Source organism: Callospermophilus lateralis, chromosome 18 (genome assembly GCF_048772815.1).
Source record: "Callospermophilus lateralis isolate mCalLat2 chromosome 18, mCalLat2.hap1, whole genome shotgun sequence".
NCBI classification, from domain to species: Eukaryota; Metazoa; Chordata; class Mammalia; order Rodentia; family Sciuridae; genus Callospermophilus; species Callospermophilus lateralis.
In genome coordinates this window covers 55715920-55738257 of record NC_135322.1, presented here as the reverse complement: position 1 = coordinate 55738257, position 22338 = coordinate 55715920, and the positions used below count along the sequence as shown (strand labels likewise).

General features: G+C 43.6%; 1 protein-coding gene across 1 annotated transcript in view; it reads left to right on the top strand.

Moving 5' to 3' along the window:
• Cfdp1 (craniofacial development protein 1) overlaps positions 1-22103 on the top strand; it is a 115492-nt gene extending 93389 nt beyond the window's left edge. Inside the window, exons 6-7 of the mRNA XM_076838419.2 lie at positions 11398-11556; positions 21805-22103. Of these exons, the coding sequence (XP_076694534.2) occupies positions 11398-11556; positions 21805-21895 (250 nt within the window). The 3' untranslated portion in view covers positions 21896-22103. The remainder of the gene's footprint in view (positions 1-11397; positions 11557-21804) is intronic.
• The last annotated feature ends 235 nt before the right edge of the window (positions 22104-22338 follow it).

Here is a 22338-nt window from a genome sequence, read left to right as displayed (position 1 = left end):
GAGCTGCTGGGTGACAAGGTTTTGTGTAAAGAAAAATAATAGTATGGTTTTTGTTAGAAACTGTATTTAATATTCCCTTTAAGATTTCTGCCTTAGAAATATAAATGGTCTGTTTGGTTTGGATAGTAAAATTATTCTCCCAGTCGTATCTGATTGTACAAATGAAGGCAGTAACAGTTTGCACTTCTGCAACAAACATTCCCATCCCGGGCACAATCCTAGTTCCCAGCAAATTCAACATTTCCTCCTTAGTGAGCCCACCAGCCTCTTCTGCTCCCTTACTGTTGGGAAATGGTAGCACATCCCTGCTTTGCCATGAATCCTCCACTTGGAAATGGCTAAAGGAAGGAAATTGCCGGAGCACAGGCAGGAAGGGCTGTGGCATTATCTTTTTCCCTGGAATGAGTGAAGCTGCGTTGGAATGGGACAAAGGGGAAAGGGAAGTCAGAAGTCTCACTTCCAAGAGACCAGGACCCAGCCAGGGGGTTTTTCTTGCCACTGATTGTATGTCATTTAACCCTCACATGTACCAGGCCCCTCAAGAAGATTACCCTCACTTCTAGGTAAGTGCTTTATTGTTGGCCCCAGAGATGCTATCCTCACCATTGTCCTGTCTAACCTAGGCCTCTACTGATAGTCCCATAACCCTTTGCCTTTTCTGTAGTTACTGCTCTTTTACTTCTTCAATGCTTTCTCAAAGGTAGAGCTTTATTATCCTCTGGGGATTTTCTATATTTGTCCTTCAGGTCGGATCCTCTCTCATTCATTCACCCCTGTCTGTCCTTAGATATGGCCAGAGAATGACAGAGCAAAGCACCAGAAATAAGAAGCAGTCAAAAATTCCCTACTTCTGAGAGTACTGCCCCATGTATTACTCATTAGTTACAAATGAGAATTCCCGAAGTCACTGTACCCTGGGGACCACACTTAACATCCCTAGAGTGGGCTAACCTGATACCATGTGCCTCTTGGTGATGGTACAGTAACAAGTACCCAGCCTCATCTACTCAACACACCCAGCAGAAATGTTTAACCTTCATCTGTTCACGGGAAACAGTGAATCCACTGAGCAGCTTTCTATAAGACAACCAAAGTAGACTCTTCAACACTGACAGTGACACCAAAGGCCAAAAGGCAGTGGACTATGCTTCATTAAAGAGGACTGGGGATATAGCTCAATGGTAGAACACTTAACTACCATGTGCAAGGCCTTGGGTTCTATCAAGTTTTTTGGCTGTGATTGATATAAGATGTTGAGTTTATGTGGGAGAGCATTTTAGAAGATACATGCTAAAGTATTTAGAGGTAAAGTGACATGGTATATACAAATTCCTTAAAAATAACTCCACACTCTCCCTCCAGAAGTACATTTTTATATATAGAAATAAAAAGGCATATGTGGCCAAATGTTAATAATTGATGGATCTAAGTGAAGAGTATTCAGATAGTGGTGTCTCTGCTTTCAGCTTTTCTGTCAGTTTGATATTTCCCAAACTAGAAAGTTGGGAAATTTCTCACTAGATCATATTGCGGTTCTTTGGTTTGGTACTAGGGATTGAACCCAGAGTCCTTTACCACTGAATATGTCCCAGCCCTACCTATCTATTTAATTTATACAGTATTGGGGATTGGACCTAGGGATACTTTACCACTGGACTCAGAAGCACTCAATCACTGAGCAACAACTCTCTAGCCCTATTTTTTTTTATTTTATTTAGAGCCAGGGTCTCACTGTGTTGCTTAGCACCTTGCTATTGCTGAGTTTGGTTTTGAACTCGTGGTCCTCCTACCTTAACCTCCCAAGCTGCTGGGATTACAGGCATGCGCCACCATGCCCATCAGGAAGCCTTCCTTTAGACCAGCTGCATTGATAGGTCAACTCTAAAATGCTTTGTGGATCTGGGAAACATTTTTGTTTTAAAAATAGTTTCTTTTATTTTTCCTGAATGAGAAAAGATGAACTGGACATTTAAATTAAGTGCCTTGGGGCTGGGGATGTGGCTCAAGCAGTAGCGCGCTTGCCTGGCATGCGTGCGGCCCAGGTTCAATCCGCAGCACCACATACAAACAAAGATGTGTCCGCCTAGAACTAAAAAAAATAAATAAATATTTAAAAATTCTTTAAAAAATAAATAAATAAATTAAGTGCCTAGAGAAAAAAGTAGTTATTTATATTTTTCAAATACCTTTATTGAAATATAATTCTTTATACCCATTTAAATTCTATAGTTTTATTGAAGGATTTCCCCACCTATTACTCTGTCAGGAAATTTTAGTGTATTCAGACTTGTACATCCATTGCCGCAATTTTAGGACCAGTATCTGGAAAACAAGCTGTGGCTTCCCACACAGTCTTTCCAATGGAGAATTTCATTTCTCCAGAAAGAAGTCCTGCACCCTTAGCCACAAGTAACTGTCAGCTCCCCAACTCCTCCTATTCCCTCTCTATCTTGGCAACATTTCATCTACTTTTGTCTGTATAAAATTGCCTGTTCTAGACATTGCATATAGATGGAATCATACCATATATGGTCCTTTGTGACTGTCTTCTTTCCCTTAGCATGTTTTCACAGTTCATCCATGTTGTAGCATGTATTGGTTCATTTATTTTTGTAGTCCATTAAGTAGTTTATCTTGTTGCCTTTGAAAGTAATTATTCCATTCCTTCTCTTTCTATCCACATAGACAAATGTAACAGTAAGCATTCAGTCGTTCAATTTAATAAATACATCTCATTTGCTTTAGTTAGGGGCAAACTGAGCAACTTGAATTTTCAACTTAAGGTTGGAATTTCATTTTTGTAATTCAAGGATATACATGCAAAGATAAAAGGTAGCTTGATGGGGCTGGGGTTGTGGCTCAGCAGTAGAGCACTCACCTAGCACGTACGAGACCCTGGGTTCAATCCTCAGCACCACATAAAAATAAATAAATTAAATAAAGGTATTGTGTCCAACTACAGCTAAAAAATAAATATATTTTTTTAAAAAAAGACAGCTTGATAGTATTTTCCTCTCTGAAGAACTGAGGCAGGTTCCATCATCTGACATCCCTCAGAAGCAGGAATGGGATGAACACTTGAATACTGTACCCCACTGTTAGTGCACATCCTTGTGCATCCTTGAGTGGCATTTTTTGTATCACACATGTGAATCAGGCATTGCAGACACCTTATGTGTACCAAGGAAGACGGGAGAGGGGCCCCACTTTTTCCTAACACTTACCAAACTTAGGCTGTTTCCAAAAGGTCTAAACTAGGCAGATTAATAAACAGACAACACATTACCCCTTGTGGCAGCGGACTGAAACCCACTGTGTTGGCCATTTTAGTAGAGTAGTAGACCAGTAGAGGTCTCCTGTTTATAGAGAGGGACATGGCTGCCTCTTGGAGTATGATGCTAGGAATGAGCCTGCCCAACAAATCAGTTGACTTATTCCAGAGAAAAAGTCCATTTCAGTGTCACTTGAGAATACCTAACCCCAATTAGCTGTCCCAAAATGAAAGCCGTTGATCATAACAGAGACCAGGAGACTGTGCATTTGGAGTACCTTGGTTGCTTTTGGTAAAAATCTTCATGTCTTATTGGCTATAATGGATGGTATTGTCTTATCTAGCAACAGCTCTTCACTTAAGCCAAACCAAATTCAGCCAGAATGACCTTGTCTTCCTCGACAGCGTCAGGTGAGAAGCCAGAACAGGGCAAAACAGACTTCTGCACTTACCACATGGAAGGAAGAGCTAGAAAGGGCTTTCTGTAATATATTGTTTCAGAAGAGGTAAGAGTCCAGGCCTTTTGCCACCAGGATAATCATATATATTTCATTCACATGTTCCAAAGATACAGAACTGTTGAAATTAACTCAGACAGACTTAAATGCCCTTCATTCCTGGATTGGCACAAGAGTGATAGAACTGAATAATAGATTATTTTCTATTTGTATAAAAACTGACACTGCTGCTAGTTGCCAGCTTTTATTTTCACCTTTTGGTGATAGATGTCACTTTTTTTGCTGGTATTGTATCAGCTTCAGTGGTAGGTGAGAGTTTAGTCAGCTTTTTTGCTGCTTTGACCAAAAGACCCGACCAGAACAATTGTAGAGAAGGAAAGGTTTATTTGAGGGCTCACGATTTCAGAGGTCTCCGTCCATTCACAGTGGCTCCATTCCTCCAGGCTCAAGGCAAGGCTGAATATAATGGCAGAAGGATATGGCGGAGGGAAGCAACTCACATGATGATCAGAAAGCAGAAAAAGAGACTCCACTTGTCAGATACAAATATATACCCCAAAGCCATGCCCCCAATGCCCACCTCCCCCAGCCACACTCTACCTGCCTTCAGTTTCCACCCAATTAATCCCAATCAGGATTGTGTTAAAACTCTCCTCAAAACCTTGCATTTTCTCACACAAGAGCTTTTGGGAACATTTCACATCCAAATCATACCAAGAGTCCTGACAGTTCTCAAGCCTATCCCAAAGTCCTTAGAGGTCTGTCAATACAGTGTTGGGAAATGAACAGAAGCTGAATAGTCTCCCTAATGTATCACTGACTTCCAGTCCCTTTCCTTGAGTGATCTGATCTTGGGCTTTGGGAAGATGACGTAGAGACTTACACAGGTAGTTAGCGAAATTGGCCCAGAGATTTGGGTTTTATTTCTCATTCTTGTGAATTTCAGCTAAATCCAGAAAGAGCAGTAGCTCCAAGCAGAAGCACTCAGTGAGGAATTCTCATCTTGAGCTTTCTTCCTATCTGTCCAAGAGTGTCACCATTTCCAGACCCTTTGTATGGCTCTGGAAAATAGTTCATGTGTAAACTACAAAAAGATCCACTCTTGCTGGGCATAGTGGCACATGCCTATAATCCCAGCAGTTTAGAAGGCTGAGGCCAGAGAATCGGGAATTCAGAGTCAGCCTCAGCAACTTAGTGAGATACTGAATAACTCAGCAATACCCTGTCTCTAAATGAAGTATAAAAAGGAATAGGGATGTGGCTCAGTGATTAAGCACCCCTGGGTTCAAACCCCAGGAACCCCAACCCCCCGCCCCCCCCCCGGCCCCCCTGCCCCACCAAAAAAAAAAAAGGTTCACTCCTACATGGTGAACAGATACTAAGGAAACTGCATGCCCCTGCCAAAGAATTACTGTTTCAGATCATTTGCATCTTGGTGGTTATGCCAGTTCTGAGATGGGAGGCAGAGACCTGAACCCAGCTCCCTATGTCAAAGTCTGAGTAAAGGTCCAGAGTGCATCAGTACACACATGCTAACCCTGTTCTTACCGATCCACTATTGGAACTAGTTTTTCTGGCCTGTAGTTCGAGTACAGTGTCAAATCTCTTTGTTATGAGGGGGGAAATCATTTGGGTAAGTCCACTGTCAAATTCCAGGGACTTAGGTCATTTAAAATATAAGAGTCATGTACCATGAGCAAGAAAAGAATGAGAAAGACATGGACTCTGTACAGGGAGCTTCAGGACAATCGGCAAAAGAAGAATAGACCCCCTCCCTCACCACCTCCAGTAACAGAAACTGGAGTGTGGTAGGATCTCCAGAGTATTTTTCCCCCAGCTGTATCAAGCACATGGGAGAATATAGTAGGCTAAGTGTCAGAAGCACTGAGTGCTACTTCAGACTCTCCCACCATGAACTTGCAGGTTCATTTCCTTTTGGAGTACAACTTATCTATATAAGAAAAAATTTTGGATTAAAAAGCCCCTCTTTTTTTGTTGTTTGTTCATTGGTTTGTTTAGACAGCTAAATTCCCCAGACTGGCCCCATCCTGGGATCCTGCCCCAGCTTGCCAAATAGCTGGGATTACAGGTGTACATGCCTGGCTACTTCTCTTGTAGTCCCCAAAAGTCTGTGGGTACAGTATGCTTATATGTTGCTCTCTTTTCCATTAGATTTTCACTTTGAAGCCAAAGATTGATGCCTTATATTTTTTATGTCCAGTTCCAACCACAGTGTCTGATAGACATAAGAGCTCAGTTATCGCTATTGGTTGAATACAATGAGTGAATGAAAGACTCTAAAATTCTTCCCCAAACCAAAAATTCTTTGCAGTGGGATGGTTGGGTGCCTGGGGTTAATTTTAAGAACTATGGGGAAAGATCATCCCACCTGCCCTCATTGGCAGTTGGTAAACCCTGCCAGCCTCTCCTTGTAGGAGTGCACTTTCCCAGCTTCCTTCCAGATCCGCTTGTAAACACAAAGCAGCAGCCCAGGGCGAGCAGATAGATCAGTGTTCTCAGTGTTCTCGCTACAGTGTGAATCCTGGGATGCAGGGCCTGTGCTGAGGGGCCTGGAACAAAGCAAACAAGTTACTATAGTATCTTCATGACAAACTGCACAGGATAGAGTTTGTCATTTAGTTACAATGAAGCTTGTTAAAATTATATTTCTTGGGCTAAAAGAGAAGCAGAGTATATTCTAGCAAATTATGATTGTAAACTTTGAACTCAGAAATGGAAAAAATGACCTGTTATTTTGCCTTCTCTGTTGCTTCTGCTTTTTTGAATTAAGGAGTCTTTTTTGTACAGGGTCTTCATTGGGATCTACTATTAGGACAGGTCATTGGGCTAGGTGTGGTGAGAAGGAATTGCTGAATATAATCATGCTAATTGATTTGATGGACAGGTGAACCAAATACACCAGGAAAGAAAGCTTGGTCATAGTCTCCTTCCACCAGTGTGATCTACACTCAGCTCTGCTCTCTTGTGGCACAGAAGCTGGCTGGTTAGAGTGAAGCCCACACTCCATGTCTTTGCATAGAATCTATGGCAGCAAAGTCATTAGCAGTGTGATATTCAGGAGAAGGTGGTTAGGTGGTAGAAATGTCATTGAGACATTAGACATATCTTGGTAATATCTGCACAGGTCTCTGTGATGTTCTGGGTATAATCTGTGAGTGAGCAAATGCATGGTGTGTTTCCTTGAACTTTGACTTGTAAGGAAGGTGAGCATTCTCTTGAATGAAGTAGCGTTGTTTTGGGATTGGTCTGTCAAAGCTGACTTTCTGTCAATACCTTGCCCTATGGCTCCGGATCCAGAACAAAGAGAAATCAGTGGTTCTGATGATCTGGAACTGCACTAATCCTAGTAACAACAGAGAGATCCATATCCCCAGGGAATCCTGACTTCCTCCCTCCTAGCTGCCAAATGCCCAAAGGAAACCAGTGCTGATTTACTCTTTTCTAGGTAGCTGCATCCTCAGAGAGAGAGGCCCACTACAGGGCTTCTGTCCAAAGCCAGCTTACCGTCTGGGTTCCAGAAAGCCTGATGGATGTACCCTAGTGAGAGAGGGGGCAGAGTTGTGGCAGATCTGCCCTCCTGAAACGTGGACTGATGCCAGAATTATGCCTCTAAACCCCACATCAAGGTGGGAGAGTGATTAGGAGCACCCAGACACATTCAGGGACCCCACATACCAGATTCTAGGAAGAAGCTGCTTATCTCTTGGTTGGGATGAGACCCCCTGCTGTATGTTGGCCACCGTTATCAATGCATCATTCAGTTTGTTTAGATGCAATTAAAGTTAGGTTATTTTGTTTTAGAGACTAGCAAGTTAGGGTATCAGAAACCATGTTAATGAACCCAGTAAAGGCAGATCTGGAAGCTTTCCCCCAAAGCATAGTAACGCAAGTGACATTCTGCTGATGTTTAGTGGTGAACAGTGCAAAAGAGATTATGGCTTTTTTCCTTTTCTGGAAACCCCCTCACTGCTTGCAACCTAGTATCATTTTCTCCTAGACTTCTCAAAGTGATTTGTCCAAAGATGAAACAGCCTAGGAATGCCATCAAAGGTGTAGGCCAAGGGGTGAGAGTTTATATAGCCTGAGTTTTGCCCATGTAAAATGGGGAGCTCTGAGCTCGGATTGTGGTTCAGTGGAAGAACACTTGCCTAGTATGTGTGAGACACTGGGTTCCATCCTCAGCACCACATTAAAAAAAAAAAGAAGATGAAGAAGGAGAAGAAGAAATAAAGATATAAAATTTTTAAAAAAAATGAGGATCCCTGGGATGTTGAGAGTGGGTAGGAGAATAAACGTGGACATTATTCCTTTTAAAACTCCCAGTTTAGAAGTGCTCTTGAACACCTGTTATTCTACAGATATCTGGTTCTTTCCCAACAATTGGTTCTGTGATCCAGGGGACATCATTAATTGTGTTAAGTGCCCATTATCTGCAGAATAGCCACATAGGGAGGTTTAGAGACACAGGAACTTAAATATCCACAAAGAAAGAGATTACATGAGGAAAATCATAAAGCAAAATGTGACCAGGATTTCAAGCACAGGGAGTTTATTTGGGAAGTGATGGTAGAAAGCAAGAGTGAGGGACAGGAAGACCAAGACAAAGAAGCAAGAAAAACCAGTATACGCCTGTGTTTTCAAGGCCATGGGGCCACCACCAAAACTTCTGAGAAGTATTTAATCTCCCAGAATTCCCTGGGAGAAGATAGGTGGCTGGGCCATTTAACCACATGTCCAGGCCGAGCTTGTAACATGTAGGCAGATGGTGGCACCCACCTATAATCCCAGTGACCCAGAAAACTGAGGCAGGAAGAGCACAAGTTCCAGTCCAGCCTGGGCAACTTAGCAAGACCCTTCCTCAAAAATATATAAGAGTCTGGGGATGTGGCTTAGTAGTTAAGCACCCCTGGGTTCAATCCCTAGTACCCAAAACAAAGAAACATGGCAGGCAGAATCAGAGGAGGCTCTGTGGCCAGCTCAGTAAAGCTTCTAGGTGTATGCATTTGATGGAATGTTGTTGACAGTTCGGCTTTCCCAGAACTGTGCAATCAGCTGCAGCTGAAGTGAGAGCCCCAATTGTCTGCTACAGAAGGATCAGTCCTACCAGATGAAGAGAACCAGGGAGTGAGGGAAACACCACCGGCATCTGACCCAGAGATCAGAGAAGACTCTGGGAAGGCTTCCAGGAAGAATTGGCTTCTAAGAGGAGGTAGAACTAGGTGGATGAAAGGAGACAGGTCAAGATGAACTGCAAGTTCAGGACTATAGAGCATAAGTAACAAGGGCAGATATGACCAGAGAAGGTCGAGATGGACTTCACAAGTTTAGACTTTATTGTAAGAGCAGTACGGGGTCAGGGAAGAGATATAAGCAGAAAGACAGGATAAGTTTGGGGTTTTAGAAAATTTGTCCTAAAGACAGCATATCAGTAGATGCCAGGTTAGGGCCATTGAATAAGGGGTGGGACAAAACAAAACCAGGAAGACTAGTGAAGAGGCCAAATTATCCAGGTGAAAGAAAGCCAGAACAGTAGCAGGGGAAGGGGAAAGTGAAAGATTTGAAACATTAAATATCCATATCCCAGGGATGTTGCTCGGTGGTAGAGCACTCACCTAGTATGGGTGAGGCCCCAGGTTTAATCCTAGCACCGGAAAGAAGGGAGGGAAGGAGGGAGGAATTTCTATATCCCCACTCTGCTGTGCTTGTGATAAAATTGTGTATGTGTAGGTTGTCATAAGGAATAAGTTATCTGGGAAATAAAAGCTTAGAAATGCATTGAAAGCTCATAAAGAGCAATTTGGAGTTATCTTAAGCAAAGTAAAATGGCTGTCAAAAATCTCTCCAGCAACTTTTTATCTTAGAGGCAAGACAGGGCAGTAAACTACACTGAGTCTAGGAAACCTCACTTCTCCTGGGTCCACATTTTCTATTGATTTGACCTTTGTTGTATCATTTAACCCCTCTGAACTTTTTTTATTTGTCCAGCTTCATTAACATAAGGGTGATGGTGCAGGCCTGTTCTGAGTTGAGCTTAAGCTCAGCGTTAGTGGGGCGTAACCACGAGGGAAGCTGACATCCTCTGGACCAAGGTTAATAGAATGAGAACGTTTAGGGCAGTTGTTTGGCCTCAGAAGTCTTGTGTTTAGTCTGTAACTGTCCTGTTGGCTCTCGCCGGGGCACACGTGGGGTTTCATAATGGGTTGGAGGGGATACTAGGTCATACTAGGTCTAACTCAGGGCTCATGATGCACTGTCCCAGGCTATAATGAGGGTCAGATGAGACAATGGCTATGAAAGCACTGAGAGACCGAGCACTGTGATGTTATTCATAGGTTTTTTGAATATATATTCAATTCACTTTATTTTATTTTATTTATTTATTTATTTATTTATTTATTTATTTATTTATTTATTTATTTTTGTGGTGCTGGGGATTGAACCCAGGTCCTTATGCATGCAAGGCAAGCACTCTACCAACTGAGCCATATCCTCAGCCCAGCTCCTAATTTTTAAATGTTTTAACTCTTGCATATCTCCATGAGGCAGAAAATAATTTCCAGTTTTCTAACTGCTGATAGAAAACTTATTTTATTTTCATAAAAAGACCAAAAGCTATGTTTCTTCCATAGTTCCTTCCCCACCCCACCCCCGAACCACCTTCTTACAAAGTAGCTGCCCTCTGTTTTTCTTATTTTATCTAATACATGTAACATTGACTAGAAACATTTGACCTGCCAAGGCTTGAATTGGGCATGTGGGGTTTCTCCCTCAGCCCTTGATAGCATCACCAGCAACCAGAGCACGGGATGTACGTTCCCTGCTTTCGGGGTGAGATGTTCTCCACACTCCTGGGAAAAACCAGGCCCGACTCATAGGGTTGAAAGGCAAGTGACTTTAGATCCCTTTTATGGTACTGTGACTTCTTGCTCATCAGTGCTGGGAACTGGTTCTTACTCTTGAAAGAGCCCCCTGGGGATTTAGAGCACAATGATGACAGTGACTCAGTAGCCAACATTCATGGTACCTTGACCCTGTGCTGGGTGCTATTTTAGCCCTTTGCTTAGAAGATGCCACAGCCCATGAGTAAGCATTCACTTTGTCCCTTAGGAAACCAAGGTACATACACTTAATAACCAGCCTCTAGTCATTCAAGCAGAGCTGGAATTTGGACCTGAGCATGTGACTCCAAGGCCTTGCGTGAGTCCCACCACTCTCCTCCCTCTTTGCAAGCAGAGACCTGCCACACCAAGTACACAGAGGTTTGAAGAGGTTAGGGTTTCCTGTCTGCAGTGCCTCAGAGCAGTCAGAGATGTTAGGCAGGAAAAGCACATTAGAATTCTGCTCCACTTACACTGTTCTTCACACCAGGAAGGAAATACCCTAGTGTGAACATGGATTCCAGTAAGATAAATGCCTCCAATCCAGGGAGCCCTGTGCCCAACAGAAAATCTTAATCAAATGAACAGAGTTTTTAGCTAGGCACAGCAGCAACTGCCTGGGCAACTTAGTGAGACCCTGTCTCAAAATAACAGTAAAAGACTGGGGTAGAGCACCCCTGGGTTCAACCCCAGTACTGTTAAAATAAATTTTTAAAGAGAGAGAGAGAGATCAGAGTTTTTACATGTTTCATGTTTTCTCTTTCCTTAGGTTAAAAAGATCAAGTGGCATGAGCAGCCTTTTGGGAAAAATTGGATCCAAGAAGCAGAAAATGAGCACCCTTGAGAAGTCCAAATTGGACTGGGAGAACTTCAAGGAGGAGGAAGGGATAGGAGAAGAACTCGCTATCCATAATCGAGGGAAAGAGGGGTAAGAAGGAGTGGATTGGATTCCTTTGACCTCCACAGAACTCTGGATGAGTTATTGCAGACACTCTGCCCAGCCTCAGCAAGCAGGAACTTTTCATGATGAAGTGAAAAATGTTCTTTGATTTGTCAAGTGGCGCTCTGTGCTAACGTGGGGCAGGTCTCTGAGGAAGCCACCAGGGTGAAGGGAAGGAGGGAGGGTGTGCTGGCAGCACTGCTCTGGGCCAGTCACATCTGCCAGGCTGAATTTGCTAAATCATAGCTCCAGTGAACTCCAAGTCACATGGTTTATTCACATGGTCAGATCTGGCTCATGGCTGCAATATTGGCCTAGTCTGGACCATTGAGCCTCCTGGGAAAATAGTCATTCAAATGCTTCAAAAGCAGAGCCAACAGAGAGTATTTAGGTGTTGTCACATTATTTTGAGGTTTTTTGTTCAGTTTTGTTTTGGTTTGGTTCTTGTCATTGTGGCCCTAGATGGGCTTCACCCTCACCTGTATGAGGCACAGACTCTCAGACAGCATTCCAGGCTCCTCTTGAACCCCTCTCTCTTCACTTTGGAATACTGAGAGGGTGTCTATGAACTATTTATTCAGTTGTAAAAGGGTCCCTTCCTTGTCACATTACTTTTCCTGATAATTGGATTTTAAAATGAGAAAGAAATGGGGTTCCACAAGGAACAGAGTTACAGTAGCCCCAGGTCAACATTCCCCACCCCTAACAGTGAAAGTGTTGATTGGCCTCTCCTAAAGCTGAGGTTGCTCATCAGCCCCACCCTCACCAGTATGATCTCTGTCAGCACAGGAGGTAAGATGGAGGCTCATCTCCTTCACTGATAAAATTGGGATAATGATACCACTCCACCATGTGGTTGTGAAGATCTCATGAAATAACACATGTAAATACCTGCATTAAGTACAAATTATTCAAGCTATTAATAACCCAAATTATAATTAAGACATGTGGGGGTGGGGGTTGGGTGGAGCCATATTTCTAAAATAGTCCTCAACATTTTTTGAATGAGTCTGAAAGCCAACCAATATGTTTTAAAATAAAAAAGTGTAAATGATTTTGTAAGCTTGTCCAGGGATCAGATCCAGGTCAGTATGTTTAAGTGGAAAGCCTTAATACAGAGGCAGGGGCACCAGCACTCCCCAGGGAAGGCCTGGGTAGAGTGAAGACAGAAATTGGTGTGGCTCTGACATCTGCCCAAACCTTTTCTCTCTGGTTCAGCTCTAATGACTCAGCTCCCTGCTATTCACTTTTTTTTTTCCCCTCTTGTTCACATTTGCACAAGGATTTTAAGCTATATTTCCATGATTATATGGGTTGGACATTGTTCACTCTGCTCAAGCCAACAGAGGTCTTATAAAAGTAAGGAATGGCACTATTGAAAATAAGGGAAAGTTAATAAAAGAAAACAGGATTAAAAAGGACACCTTCCCAATAAGGACTTTTTCAGGTAGTGGAAAAAATGAATTAGGGAACAATTAATAGCATGCCACTGTTTTTAATTATATTTTTTTATATATGTATGTATGTATGTATATGGTGCTGAGGATTGAACCCAGTGCCTCATGCATGCTAGGCACATGCTATACCTCTGAGCCATGACCCTAGCCCCTAGCATGCCACTTTTATGTTCTGCTTTTCCCTCCTATGTCTGGGGCTCTTCTCCCCCCAACTACCACGACTAGATGATTCCAGAGGTCTGATTGTATTTTTCCAGTGCAGATCTGGTGACTTCTGTGCTCTGCCTTGGCTCTTCATGCCTGTCTTCTTCAGTGCACAGCTAACACCTCTGCTTACTAACCTTTCTCAACTGCTGCAGGCAGATTATTGAGGCCTGACGCCTACTCCAGGGAAGGGATTACAGCTCTGAGGCTCACCTTAGCTAAGCCTGAAAATGTCTTAGAACATTTCCCAAAGTTCAGGCAATAAAGCCACCCTGGATAGAACTGCTTTTGAATTGAGTCTAGAATAGGCAGATCAGAAATACCTATATCTTTCAATCACTCCCCAAGGGATTCTAATGCAAAGCTGGGGTTCCCAATCACTAGACCACAGAATCAAAATAATAGAGCCGAGAGCCAGACAACCAGTTGCTGGCAAGCCTTCCCAGCACAACACAGCTAGAGAGCCAGCTTCAAAGTAGGTAATGTTGAGATGTGTGAACAGTACCAGCACTGAAAAGAGGGAGAGATGTTGACAAAATGAGCATACTGAGCCAGGTACAATGGCCTATGCCTATAATACTAACTGCTTGGGAAGCTGAGGCAGGAAGATGCAAGTTTGAAGACAGCCTGGGCAACTTAGCAAGATCTTGTCTCAATATAAAAAATAAAACGATCTAGGCATGTAGCTCAGTGGTAGAACACCCCAGGTTCAATCTCTAGTTCTGGGGGGAAAAATGTATATACTGAAATTTCTAGAATAAGAACAGTATATATAATTTCTGAGTAAGGGATAGAGAAAAGATGGAATGTTGTATATTTTAAGTAATCAAAGAAGATACATTATATATATATATATAAAGAGTTACAGAACCAGGCCAGGCACAGTAGTGCATGTCTGTAATCCCAGCTACTTGGGAGACTGATACTGGAGGATTACAAGTTCAAGCCTGGGCAACCCTGTCTCAAAATAAAAAGGGCCGGGATATAACACACTGGTAGACCATTTGCATAGCATATGGGTGGTCCTGGGTTCACTAGTACTGGGGAAAGAAAGAAAAAAAGAAAGAAAGCTGAACACAGTGGTGCATGCCTATAACCCCAGCAGCTCAGGAGTCCAAGGTAGAAGGATTACAAGTTCAAAGCCAGCCTCAGCAACTTAGGCCCTAAGCAATTTAGTGAGACCCTGTCTCCAAAAAAAAAAACTGGCTAGGGCCAGGCGTGGTGGTGCACACCTGTAATCCCAGTGGCTGAAAGGCTGAGATAGGAGAATTGCGAGTTCAAAGCCAGCCTCAGCAAAAGCAAGGCATTAAGCAACTCAGTGAGACCCTGTCTTTCAGTAAAATACAAAATAGGCCTGGGGATGTGGCTCAGTGATTGAGTGCCCTTGGATTCAATCCCCAATACCAAAAAGAGGAAGGAAAGGAAAAGAAAAGGCAGGACAAAGAGGGAAGCACACAATAGAATGGTAGGTTTAAGACTAAATTTATTAATATTTTAATTAAGTAAACTAAATGCTCTAATTAAATAACAGAGATTAACAGATTAAATTTTAAAAACCAGGCTGGGGATATAGCTCAGTTTTTAGAAGGTTTGCCTTGCATGCACAAGGCCCTGGTTCAGTCCTCAGCACCACAAAATAAATAAATAAATAAATAAATAAATTTATTTTTAAAACCCAGCAAACTGTTTGGTGTTTTAAAGACATTTGCCCCAAATATAGTATGTAGGACTATTGAAAATTTAAAAATGGAGAAAATAAATCGTGCAAATATTAATCATGAGAAAGCTGGTGTAGCCATAATAATATTAGACAAAATAGATTTTAGGTAAAAACATTACCAGAAATAAAGGAGTCTCTTTGTGATAAAAACATCCACTTCATCTGGGAAATATAACAGTTTAAATTGGAGTGTGCCATTTGGCATTACCTCCTGAAGCTCCACATAGTCATTTCCCTGTAATTCTGCAGTTCTATTCCTAACTTATTCCCAACAGAAAATCAGTTATATATTCTCTAAAAGACACATGTGACTATGCAAGTAAAATGTGATCTCTTCACTCTATGGGATGCTGTTCAGCAATGGAAATGAACATGGATAAATTACAATAACATAAAAGCAAAAAGAGCTTTATGATTCCATTTAGGTGGTGGTCAAAACAGGCAAAAGCTATATGTTCATTAGGTCAGTTGGTGAAAGAAGTAAGTCACAAAAGAATACACCCAGTGCAATTCTGTTTACATCAGATTCGGAAGGAGGCACAACTAAGCTTTAATATTGAAGAAACAAAAAAAACTTGAAAGCAAGAAAATGAGGTCCCAAGTCCTGCACAAGCTTATCACACCTGGTTAGTTTGGAGGTGTGGAGTAGGAGTTGTGCAGGGGCCTCCTCAAGGCAGGCAGCCTTTTACCCCTTGACTCAGTGACATCCATGTCGGCACTTGTTTTATAATGATTCATTTGCCTTGCTCTGTGGGGCAGCGGGGTGGGGTGCTGGAGACTGAACTTAGGGTTATGGACATGGTAGACAAGAGCTCTACCACTATGCTATATCCTGGGCCCCTTTTATTTTATTTGGTTATCTCAACCTCCTGAGTAGCTGGGATTACAGGCAAGCACCACCACACCCAGCTGCCTCGCCCATTTCATGAACTCTTCTATTCATGGGTTATATTTACAATAAATAGATTTCAAATCTTGGCCCTGCTACCCACCTGCCATGGGTACTAGCCCCAGTTTCTTCATCAAAAAAGTGAAAATTCTTTAATATAACTCTCAGGATCCTTGTGGGAATTAAGTAAGTTGGGAAAATGCCTGGCATGTTTATAAATAGAAGCTCCCTCTCTTTCTGTGGCCCCTAGTCCTCTGCTCAAATTTCTTTTCCCACCTGCCATTACTGACCACACCAAGACTCAGGCCTTCCTGGAAAGCTAGATGCTTCATCCATTTAATTCTCTGCCAACTCTTCAGGAATTTTTTCCACATCAGTAAGAAGTAGAGCTTTGAGACATCTTCTTTTACTCTCCCTGACTGGCTTTTCTCTCTTTGCTGAGCTTTTCAACTTGGGGATCTGGGCCCTGAGCAGCCATTTCTTCTCCCCAGGGAAGCTCACTTTCAAGTTTCAAGACTTGGCTACCATTTTCTGCTGATGGATTAAAAAGCACACTATCACCTCCCTTGACTGGTATCCCCTCCCCTGACTGCTCCACTGAGCTACAGACTGAGGTGGCATCTCCATATGATGTCCAATGCACATATCAATGTCCAGAACCAAATACTTGGTCTCTCTCCATAAATGAACTCCCTCCCTCAGACTTCTCAGAAAAATGCCACCATCACTGTCCAGCTACTGTTAGAAGAAAACTGGGTCATCGTCCCTGATTTCTTATTTTCATCACACCCAGCAAGTCTAGTTGGTGCTTCTGTCCCACCAAAGTATTTCAGCCCATCCTTCTTTGCGGATCTTCCCCCAATCCAGTGTCAGCTAAAGATTCCTGATCTGCCCCACTGCCTCTTCCTCGACCTTTTCATCCATTCTCCCCCTGCTGCTGAAATGATTGTTTAAAAATAGAGACCATTTTCATCTCCCTGTAGAAAGCCCTGCAGTAGCACTTCCAATCAAGGTTTGTCTCCTTGGCCAGACCCTCCCTGAGCCTTTCTCTGCCCACTTCTCCCCTGCTTGCTGGAACTTGGCCTTACTGCTCCCCTGTAGCACTCCTCTCCCAGAAGGCTTTGGTTTGCCATCCAAGACTTGACTCGGACACCACTCTCTAGAATAGCCCAATGCCCCCTCAATCACATCACCCTCTTTAATTTTTCCCATTGCATTTATTGGCTAATTCATGTTGTTTTTTGATTCATTTTTAGTAACCCTCCAGAGCAGGATCTTGTTCCCAACTCTGCACCAGCACCAGCACCCAGAACAGCCCCCATTCCAGAGCAGGTGCTGCACCATTGTGGTATCTAAATGCCTGTTTCGCTAGCTAGTAAATAGCCGTGACTTTGTTTGTCGGCCTAATAGGATTAGCACTAGCCACCCAGAAAAGATGGGCATAATACATCAGAATGATGTCTCCACCCAGGCACCTTTTTCAGTCAGCAATTTGGTTGAAATGCCTATGCCAGAGCCAGTTGTCTGGCCAGCAAGGAATTTCTGCTTTTTCTCTGAACCTCAGCCTCTGGGCCCATGCAGCACTCCAGATAGTGTCAGCAGACCCCCCCTGGGTGTTGAGTGTGGTTTCCTCTAGGCCGCACACGAGTTTCCTGGTGGTGTTCAGCAGCAGCAGTTCAGTATCTGCCAATGCCAAGGCAGAGGCCAGTAGGCTTAGGGGAGGGGACCGATGAATGCACAGAAAGAAGAAAAACACGAGCTTGGTCATTACTGCTGCTATCCGTCCAGTCAATTTGAAGGTCAAGGAGCTTGTGATTGGAGGCTAGGTGTCTGTGATTCAGAGAGGCCTGAAAAAGAAGGCACCAGTGAAACTAATTCTTTCTCCAAAGAATCTATCTTCATGACCCCCAGGAGTCCTCTTCTAGAGCCACACAGCCGTGAGGTGGTACAGGAAGAAAGCAGGGGAGAAGAAACTGAATTAAAACCATCTCCCTTTGAGTCTTGCCCTCAGAATGTTTGCGAGTTAGGTCCTGGGTCGGTGTGTGCCTGAGCCATGTTGGGCAGTTTGCTTCTTTCAGTTGCATTTCTCAGGGCAGAAAATTCTCAGTACATCAATCCCAGAGCTTTATTCCAGGAACTGAAGTTTACCCCCTTTCATCCGATGTTTGTGCTGCCCCCCGAATGCTTACTTGGGGAACTGAATGCTGGCTCTGCTTGGACAGCCTAATAATGATGCAGCCCTGCCAGGTAGTGCACACCTATAATCCCAGCCACTCAGGAGGCTGAGGCAGGAGGATCACAAGCCAGCCTGAGTAACTTAGCAAGACTCTGTCTCAAAATAAAAAAGAAAAAGGGATGGAGGTGTAGTTCAGTGGTAAAGCACTTGCCTAGCATTCATGAGGTCCTGGGTTCAATCCCTAGTATCACAAAACAATGATGATGATGATAATAATAATAATAACAATTGCCCTGTCAGTTACCTCTGTGTGCTTCAGGTTGCCCTGCCCTCCCCATGCTGCTCCTCCTGACCAGTGTGCAGTAATAGGATGACCACATGACAGAGATTTAAGAGATCATCTTGCCATTGCCCCCAGCTCTGCCCACCCTTAAAGTTCACTGATCCCTAGAAGGGTAGGTTCCCAGACAGGAGATATCAACATCTTCCCTGGGAGCATGCCTTCTCTCTTATTCACATTCCCATGTCTCTCTCCCTCCCCATTGTCCTGGATTTCAGGGAAATTGTGGCAGAAAAGTAATTTGGGTTAGAAGATTCAAAAGATGTCAGAGCCTGTTGAGTCTAACCTGGTTTTAAAAGGAAAAACTAGAAACCCCTTAGGTTCTTGATACTATTAACATATTTTGTTAATGAAAATAAAGAGCTATCACTTCTTAAATGGGCCACAAAGACAAAAACAGCAGGAAAGAGTGGTGCACCCCTAACCTAGGCTTCCCTATGGACTGGGCTTAATCAGGCTGACCCCCAGGAGGACTGGGCATAGGCCAGAAAAACACCAAGACAGAAAATGTGCGGAAGCCAGGATTCCCATTGCATCGTCAGACAGCGGGTCTGTTCTGGGACTGTGACCCACTTAAAATGCCTGAAAACTCTTGAGGCCTAGGTGAAGTGAAATAGGTGAACATTCAGGTGGCTTCCCAAGAGCCCTTGCCCTTTCTGGAGCATTCACTGTCTGAGTTCTGTGCCGGCTGCCCAGGTTCTGAGGCCATTTACAGGGCAGTCAAGTCAGAAATGGGAAGCAAGAATCCTGGAGCCCAGAACAACTAGAATAGCTGTTTTTTAATTTTATTGTTTACAAAGCACGATTCACAGTTTCATTGTTTTGTCAAAGACATATTGTCATTTTTCTCCTGTTTTTCCAAGAAGAAAAAATAAGGCACAGAAAATTAAGTATCTTGCCCAAAAGTACAGAGTCGGCATGGAAGCACCTTTCCTGTCTCTTGGCCATGGGGGAGTCGTGTCTGATAGAAGTTTTCTTCATTGTCAGCTTTTGGCAGTAAACCAAGGCTGTCACAGATCCTGTTAGCAGCTGCTGATAGCTGTGAACAGGGGAATCAACTCGCCCGCCTTGATGGCCTTTGTCTGGCTCGACCTTGAGAATTCAGCTGCATCCTGCACATGTGCCCCTCATTGCTATCTGAGGCCTTCCCTAAGCCTCAATTCTGCCTGTACCTGCCTGTTTCATGCCCATCCTGGGCTTTTCACTAAATAGTCTCAAGGCGGCTGGACCCAGCACAGCTTCCAGGAACCCTCAGTGGGGGTATCACTTCCTCTTTAAAGGAAAGTCAGGGAGAAGACCACAAATACTCAAAGCCTCATACTTCCTCCTCCTTCCCCTTCCTGATCTCTCAGCCAGATAGCCCTGGGAGTCCTCTTGAAACCCTCCCTCTGTTCCCCTTGTTCCCACAGACGTTGGCGGCACAGCAGTCTCTTGCTGAGGATCATTCCTCTGCACATGGATGGCTCTTCTGCCAAGGCAGTTAAAACACTTTATCCTCAAGACCCTGATTCCTGTGTAGCCAGCTTCCCCCAAACCCATGGTGCAGGCATGGTTGGTTGCATCAGGAGGAAGGCCTTGGTCTGTTTTTGTTAGCAGCCACCTCTTATGAACCTTGGTCTTTTAGTGATAGATAGAAGTGAGTTATTTAGTTGTGTGATTACTCTTCACCACTCCAGGCTCTCTACTTTCTCTTGATTAGAAGTCCACAGTATCTGCAGCTTTCCTCCCGACAAGGTATCTAAAATTTAAATTTAACCGGGCATCTTATATTTTCAACGCTCTGACAACGTTGAGCCTGGGGCTTATGTCAAGCTTAACAGTGGCCCTGCCCTAGTGTTTCCATCGTTATAGCCTTGTTGACAGTTTTAACACAGCACCTCAGTTCCTGATCCAGCCCAGGTGGTGGCTACTAGTTGCTCATTGCACACAAAATCCCAACTTGGGCCATCTGTTGTCCTCTAGAACCCTGATGGAAGCTGGCTTCTTAAAATGATGGCGGCAGCACTAGCTACCATTTTATTGGGTGCCTGCTCTGTGCCAAGCATTGTGTGTATACTTTTTCTTGAGTCCTCTCAGCAGCCCTTCAGAGTAGAGTGGATTTGTCTCTTATGTGTCTTGCCCAGAGTCACACAGCTAATGAGTGACAAGACTCACAGTCAGCTTCTTCTGGCCTCAGAGCCTGCAGTTTCTGGCCAGCGTTTGGTACTAGATGTAGAGTTAATGGCCACAGATGTGACTGGTTAGCAGGTAGATTGGACCTCGCTTCACAGGATGCTGTGGGGAGGGAAAGCAAAGCAAAGCTTGAACTCAGCAAAGGAGCACAGGTTCCTGAACCTGGTAACATTCTCACATAAATGTAACAACCTTGTAGCCACAGATGCACATTTTCCACAGTGCAACAAAAGAAAAATTAGTGCAGAGATTCAATTATGTCTCCCATTTTCAATGGCAATTTTTCTCTCTCAATAGATTAATTAGCAGCAGAGATCTCCTCCTCCCCAGGCAAATTGCAGCAGACATTATAGCAAGAAGGTGCATTAAAATGCAGCTGTGGTTCATTCAGCAGCCAGCCTCACTAGTGCCTGCCTGCTTTGACCTGTCCTCCTCACACCTGTCTTTGAGGACCGAGGGAGATCTGGGCCAGTGACCTGATCCCAAATTAGAAGCAGAGTGCCAACCTCCTAAGGGGACCCTGTGTGGACTGCAGGTAGAGGCACTCAGTCTTGTTCCTTAGTGGAATTTGGGGAAGAGCCTCTCCTGTTACCCTAGCAGAAGCAACCTGGCCCCAAACTGTGTGGAAGATGCCAGGTAGAGCAAAGGATGGTGGGAAGGAAAGAGCTAAATGCAATTAAATAGCCTCTAAAGAGTGCAGTCTATAAATCTCAGCTTGCTTTACTCAGTAGGTCTTAGGACATTTTCTGTCCTATTTCTTCCATTTTCAAATGGTATCTTTGTGTGTTTTGAGATATACACAAAATATGCATAGCTTTCTCTCATCACAGAACCAACACATTGCCACAACTGAGAAATATGGAATCACCTTGTCACTATGAAAAAAAAATAAGGCTCAGAGAGATTTAGTCCTCACCTAGCATTGCCCAGCCGGTGTGCTCCCTCTGGTTTGTACTAAGCTGGTGTTATTTCTTTTTGCTTTAAAGTCTGTTGCAAAGGTGTAGTGTTTTCCTACTTTGGTGCCTGTAGTTACTTTCCATTGATAAGCTGTTGCCTTGTCCTTTCCTTTTAAAAGTTTTCTTTCATGTCTGAACCAGAATCATCCTCTAGTATAGACCAAACGGAGTGGTTTGAATGTCACTGACAGGCTAGGCACCAGCTGGGCTCATCTGCATGTGACTGCTATACAGCCTGGTTTATCCCTAAGGGTCAGGACAACACAGAGGAATCTCTTTCTCCTGTTGGATTCTGCTAACAAACATTTTTTTCATCTTCTAGGTACATTGAACGGAAAGCTTTTCTAGACCGAGTGGACCACAGGCAGTTTGAAATTGAACGGGATCTCAGACTGAGCAAAATGAAACCTTGATGTTCTGGGAGAATCCATAGCAGCTTAATCCTGTTGACAATGTGAGCTTTTTGTGCATCTGTGAAACATTTCCAGTGTTCCTCATCCACTGTTTCCCAGCAAGATCTTTTTCTACTTTGAGGTTCTGTTTATGTATCTTGATCTCATGTGGTTTCATTCATTTTACTTTTAAAAGTTTGTCCTTAAATAAATAAATAAATAAAAATCAGTCCTCTGTGAGGCTGGGGAAATGAAGAAGTCACTCATCTTCCCTGTGCTGTGCTGCAAAGTCCAACCTGGGCCTAGCCAGCACATCCCAGGCATGCTGGGCTGGCAGAGCTCTGGCCAGCCACGCTGGGGAGAACCGACCAGCCTGGGTGTGGATTTTCTGGAGCCAGGAGGCTCACTTAGGTGGAGGAATGCCAAGACCCTGGGCATTCGTTCTTGGTTCTGCTCAGGTTTCT